General features: G+C 44.4%; 1 protein-coding gene across 1 annotated transcript in view; it reads right to left on the bottom strand.

Annotated features, from left to right (window-relative positions):
* Positions 1 to 1,453: 1,453 nt before the first annotated feature.
* The window catches only part of Gzma (granzyme A), a 7,814-nt gene continuing 3,450 nt past the window's right edge, over positions 1,454 to 5,817 (bottom strand). The window contains exons 3-5 of the mRNA XM_028783992.1: positions 3,835 to 3,973; positions 3,388 to 3,657; positions 1,454 to 1,687 (exon numbers count right to left, since the gene is read on the bottom strand). Coding sequence (XP_028639825.1) covers positions 1,526 to 1,687; positions 3,388 to 3,657; positions 3,835 to 3,973 — 571 coding nt within the window. The 3' untranslated portion in view covers positions 1,454 to 1,525. The remainder of the gene's footprint in view (positions 1,688 to 3,387; positions 3,658 to 3,834; positions 3,974 to 5,817) is intronic.

The raw sequence follows: 5,817 nt of genomic DNA, 5'->3' as shown, positions 1-5,817 counted from the left end.
GAAATAAACACGCATGCAGTTTGGAATTCTGGGAACTCTTTAGAGGGTATAAATGTGAGAGGTCTGGGCGGGCCTATGGCAGCTGCTGTCCCCACTGCTGCTGTCCCCACTGCTGCTGTTCCTACTGCTGCTGTCCCTGCTGCTGTCCTCACTGCTGCTGTCCCCAAAGCTGCTGTTCCCACTGCAGCTGTCCCTGCTGCTGTCCTCACTGCTGCTGTCCTCACTGCTGCTGCTGTCCCCACTGCTGCTGTCCTCACTGCTGCTGCTGTCCCCACTGCTGCTGTCCTCACTGCTGCTGTCCTCACTGCTGCTGCTGTCCCCACTGCTGCTGTCCCCACTGCTGCTGTCCTCACTGCTGCTGTCCTCACTGCTGCTGCTGTCCCCACTGCTGCTGGTTGCTGCTGCTTTTCCTGGGTTGCTGGATTGCTAGTTGGAGATATCCTAATGATGAAGATTGAACTTCTCCCAAAGAACTTGACACACCTAATCAGCAAGAAGTATTCTAAAGAGAGCTACATCCTCTTTCTTCTCTAATCCTCTTTCTCACCTACCTAGTGCTGGGAGTTGGAGGGGATTGGAGTAGAGAAGGGTGGTAGATATAGGAACCCAAATAAAGTAGGCAAAGGCCCGGCTACATAAGTTACTTAGAGTTTAGAGTTTAAATCCTTAATCTGATATGTACATTACTGAATATATCTTTAGTGGGCAAACACTCATTTCAGTTTGGTATATTCTCCAAGAGTAGAATTGCTAAGTTATAAAATATTAACGGGTTAATCTTCAATAAACACTAGTAATTTTCTAGGAAGAGAAGCAAATTTGTACTTTAACTAGCAATGCATGAAGGCTTGAGCTAACAATTAAAAAATAGCATTCAGTATAGAGTACTATATTTGTTGTAATTATAATCTTAAATCAATATTAAAGATTATGACATGTCTAAAATATCATCTCAGAACCCATCTCTAATAAAAGCTTCATTTTGTAGTTCAGGGAGTCTGATCCTTGAGTGGTACCCATCATGGGAGACATAAGGTAAGGAATTCCATGTTCTGAGTTCCATCAATATCAACTAACTCAGAATCTTTAGATGTGGGTCCTGGGCTGTGCTTCATCTTAGTCCAAAGGCCACAAGACAGTGCAGTGCACATTTGCCTAGGGAACCTACCCCTGAGTCAGTTCTGAGTTATGTCCCCTGTTGCCTATGAGTAAGCCTGTGGAAATGCGACAGTGCAGGGGGTGGGGCTTCATTCCTTTTCACTCCTACACCCTAGACTAGGCAGTTCAGAATGCTGAGCCCCTCACTATGCTTCCTGTCAGAAATCTGAGAGCAAAGTGCTTTATTCAGGGAGAAATTACCCCATCCTTGGATGCACTGGTGGTCCTGATTTTCTAATCTCCCTCCTGCATTATACTGGAGATCTGCCTAAGAACATTACAGGACAAGGGCACATGCAGCCGTTCAAGTTGATTTTATTTGTGCTCAGACACAGAAGTGACAGTGGGTGGAGTGACAGTCACACATTTACACAGCGCCCTTCGCCGTCTTTTTTATCCATTTGAGGTGTTTGTCTGAGAGGAAAGTATAGATGCCAGGCCCTCGGGGATCTCCACACTTCTTCGGAAGACCAAAAGCTGTGATGCCTCGGAAGATACCCTCACATAGCAGAGGGCTTCCAGAATCCCCCTGGAAAAACAAGAGGGTTAGGGTAAGGTGGGGTCAGTATGGACGGGGGACAAGTTCTGTAGCACTTAATACAAAGACCAGCCCAGACTTCACTGAACCTTACTTCTCAAAACATCTAGATGATAAGCAGTATTTTACTACTTACAGATTAGTGAAAGCAGAAATGAAAGTAGTATTACTTATTTTATTCACTGATTTTGAGATTATCTCCTTCCAGAAAGCAGCTCTTCTTGATCCTTTTTTTTTCAACATGCTTATTAATAATTCAAGGAGTGAAACAGGCACAAGCCCCTGATACACTTAGGTGAAGAGAAACTGCTATGTTTTCCGGTTTCTCTCACATATATTTATTCTCCTTTCAGGGAAGGGTTGGCTTTATATCTGTATGGAGTGATGAGTTATGTGAGGACGGCCATCCCTGCTAAGGCACACTTCCTCCCTCTTACAGCATCTGCAGTGTGCAGAGTCAGCCCTGTAGACTTGACTCATCAGCAGCCATTCCTGGACACTGAAAGATCAGGGAAGCACTGCCAAGCTTCCGTGTTTCTGGGGCTGGTGTGAGACAAGTATCCCCAAGGATGCTGCTGTGGCCTCTGGGCGGTGCCTGTGATTCCCAAAAAGGGAAAGTCAGGTTCCTGGGTGCAGTAAGTAAGGATGTGGGAGGTGATGAGGAGGGAGGGTAAAGTAAAAAGAGGAAGGATGTGAAGAACAAATGTCTTGTCTTCTTAGCGTTTGGCCAACCTTGATCCTCCACACAAGGCCTAATTCTTCTGACTCCTCTGACAACTCCCTGATAACACACAGTGCCCTCTCCTTAGGGTGACTCTTCGGGAAAGGCGAGAATTGACAAGCTAGAACTGAGGGTTTAAAATTTTGTTTAGTGTTGTTTTTAATTCTTGTCTTTAATCAGGTCCTGTCCCTCCTGTTTTTGGGGACACTGGGAGGGATGCTTTTCTATTCTCTCGTGGGGGTCATGCCTGAGATTGTTTACTAGGCTCAGTGCTAAGAAACTATGTGGTCCAGTCCTAGGTCCCTGGGCAGATGTGGGAATGGTTGGCATTTCAAAAACAGCAAAGGCTATTTGGGGTTGTGGTGAAGTGGGAAAGATGGAAGGCTTTCCAGGAACTCTTTAGAATTTTATATCTCTTGTTCATATCTCTATATAGTAATATAAGAAAAATGAGGAACACCACATTTGTATATGTAGATGTATATGATGTATATGTTTATATGTTTTAAAAATATAATTAAAAACAAGTATATTTGTCTTTTTAATATATGAAACAAAGTCAATGTAGAAGGTTGCCAATGGTCTTAGCAGTGAATTCTTTATTTTAATGACTTTATTACTGTGATTTTTTCTTTTTCTTTTTAACCTATATCTTACCAAATTTCAAAAAGCATAGTAGAAGGCTAGTGTGGTAGTGTACGCTTTTAGTCCCAGCACTTGGAAGGCAGAGATAGGTGGATCTCTGTAAGTTCCAGAACAGCCAGAGCTACATAGTGGAACTCCCTGTCTCAACCAACCAACCAACCAACCATCCATCCATCCATCCATCCATCCATCCATCCATCCAGCACAGTGCAGCACTGCAGAACCTGCAGAAGCCAATGTTCTGACAAGGCCAAGCATGACATCACACCATGCACACCACGTGCCTTGCTTCAGTAGCTAACACACTCCATTTTGTTTCACTTACTTCGCACGAGTCCTTTCCACCACGGAGGTTTCCTGCACAAATCATATTTAGTCCAATCACAGGGTTAAAATTATAGTGTTTTTGATCGTTGCAGATTTTTCTGTCTATGACAGTGATGTTGACTTCTCTCAGAGTATCAGAGGCAGGTGACTTATTGTGAAACTTCCCCCATCCTGCTACTTGGCATCTGGTTCCTGGTTTCACATCATCTCCGTTTTTAGGTAGGTGAAGGATAGCCACATTTCTGTTAATTGTTGCTTTCTTTTTTAGCTGTAGGAAGAAAAACATAACCAGAGTATGGGATTAGTATTAGTGTTTGAACTTCTTACCCAGTCCTCTGGGGCTCTCTTATTAGTACCAGGGAGGGGACTAGAGACATACTCTCTCATGCACGTGGTAAGACTTTAGAAGGCTCTGTGACTCAAAAAGACAACCGAAGGTACATACCCGTAGAAGTTGTAGATCACCCTCATGTGTATAGTTGTCATAGCATGGATAGGGATATGCTTTCTTAACAGATAATATCTGTTGTTCTGGCTCTTTCTTTATTGAGTGAGCCCCAAGAATGACCTCAGATTTCTTTTCCCTGTAATAGATACAATACTAGTTACTAGTTTAATCAGGGCCTGGGCATGATATATATTGAACAGCTTCATTACGCCATTGGTATATATGCTCCTTTTGGAGAAAATTTGTGTCTTGAAAGAATATTCCTGCTTTGAAGAGTAAGGTGTTTAGGACTCGATTGTCATGACTGCCTTAGATTTATGTAGCTTTAACAAAACACTGGGTCCTGGGTGTGTAACAGAGGGTAGATAGAGCTTTCCTCTGGCTCACAGCTTTGGAGTTTGAGAGCTCAGTGTCAGCTCATGGAGGTAGGAGGGATGGGGATGTGTGAAGAGGATCACCTGAGTGACAGAGGGAGCGTAACAGGGACCCGAGACGAAGCTCGAGCTCAATTTATAGCAAGCTACCCATGCTTACCCAATCAACTCTGAAGTCTACATTCACCCTGTTATGAGAATGGAGCCCCAGTGATCCTACTGCCTCTCTGTATGGTTACTCTAGGGATCAAGCTTTCAGCAAATGAACTTTTGAGAGGACAAATGACATTCGAGCCATCACCCCTTTCTAATCTCCAACAGCTTATTTATGACATGATAACTGAGGTCTGATTTTAAAAAAGCAAATGAGAAAAGTTCAATTTCTAAGATGCAAATCTTGGGTTTGTTTCCATCTTTCCTCTCCGTGATTAGCTGTGGTAGAGAGTTAGGATGCAAACCCTGAAAAACAAAGCCCCCGGGAGGAGAGCCACAGGTAAGAACCAAAGGCAGCTGGCAGATGTAAATCAGTTCCTGGCAGATATCCCTATTAGAGAACAAACTCAGATGGGGAAACTTCCAGAAACCGCTTACCAAAGGACCCCATGTGCACACTGTGCAGGGTGTGACTATTTCCTGACTTGTTTATGCTTATGGCTCTTGTCATTCATAACCTGTTACACACCAAACCTGGCAATATTCTCATCACCTTTTCTCCATTATTCCAGCTGAGACTGGCCTCAAGTAAGACATCATAACTGTATTCTCCAGAGCATGCTTTGATAATACATGTTATAAATTACATAGCCCAATAGTCGTGAGCCATGTGTGGCTACTAAAGACTTTGGTGGATGACCAAAGAAGTGAATTTGTAATTTTAGTTGGCATCAATTCGTTTGAACTTTTGTTGCCTACGTAGTATTGTGGCTAAAGCATAGGCACTGGGGACAGAGGAGAGATGCCACTTGGCAGAGAAGGACCAGAAACCCTTCTCCACACGGGATTCACACAGCAAATAGGACATGTCCAACAGAGGTGGGAGAGGTGGATGCTGTGTCATGATCCACGGAGCGTCTGGAGTACAGCAGCTGCTGGTATTTCAGCCTTATCCCAGCTCACTAGCTTATTAATGCTTGGAAGTGATTCCCCTCCCCCTTTAAAAGATAACCAGAGTGATTTTATTTCCACTTAATAAACCCATTTATTATCTTTTTAAAACAAAGTCTTGGATACAATGTATCCTGATCATATTCACTCCTGTTATTCCCCATTTCTTTCCAGATACACCACCTCCCCATACTGGTAAGCCTGTGATCTCTCTCTCTCTCTCTCTGTCTCTCTCTCTCTCTCCCTTCTTCCCTCCCTCCTGCCCTTCTTCCCTCCCTCCCTCCCTCCCTCTCTCTCTTTCTCTCTTTCTCCCTCTCTCTCCCTCTCTCTCCCTCTCCCTTCTTCCCTCCCTCCTGCCCTTCTTCCCTCCCTCCCTCCCTCTCTCTCTTTCTCTCTTTCTCCCTCTCTCTCCCTCTCTCTCCCTCTCCCTCTCTCTCCCTCCCTCTCCCTCTCCGTCTCCGTCTCCGTCTCCCTCTCCCTCTCCCTCTCCCTCTCCCTCTCC

This window comes from Grammomys surdaster, unplaced genomic scaffold (assembly GCF_004785775.1).
Source record: "Grammomys surdaster isolate TR1022 unplaced genomic scaffold, NIH_TR_1.0 99, whole genome shotgun sequence".
NCBI classification, from domain to species: Eukaryota; Metazoa; Chordata; class Mammalia; order Rodentia; family Muridae; genus Grammomys; species Grammomys surdaster.
The sequence above is the reverse complement of the archived record's forward strand: the minus strand, read 5'-3'. Positions and strand labels throughout refer to the sequence as shown.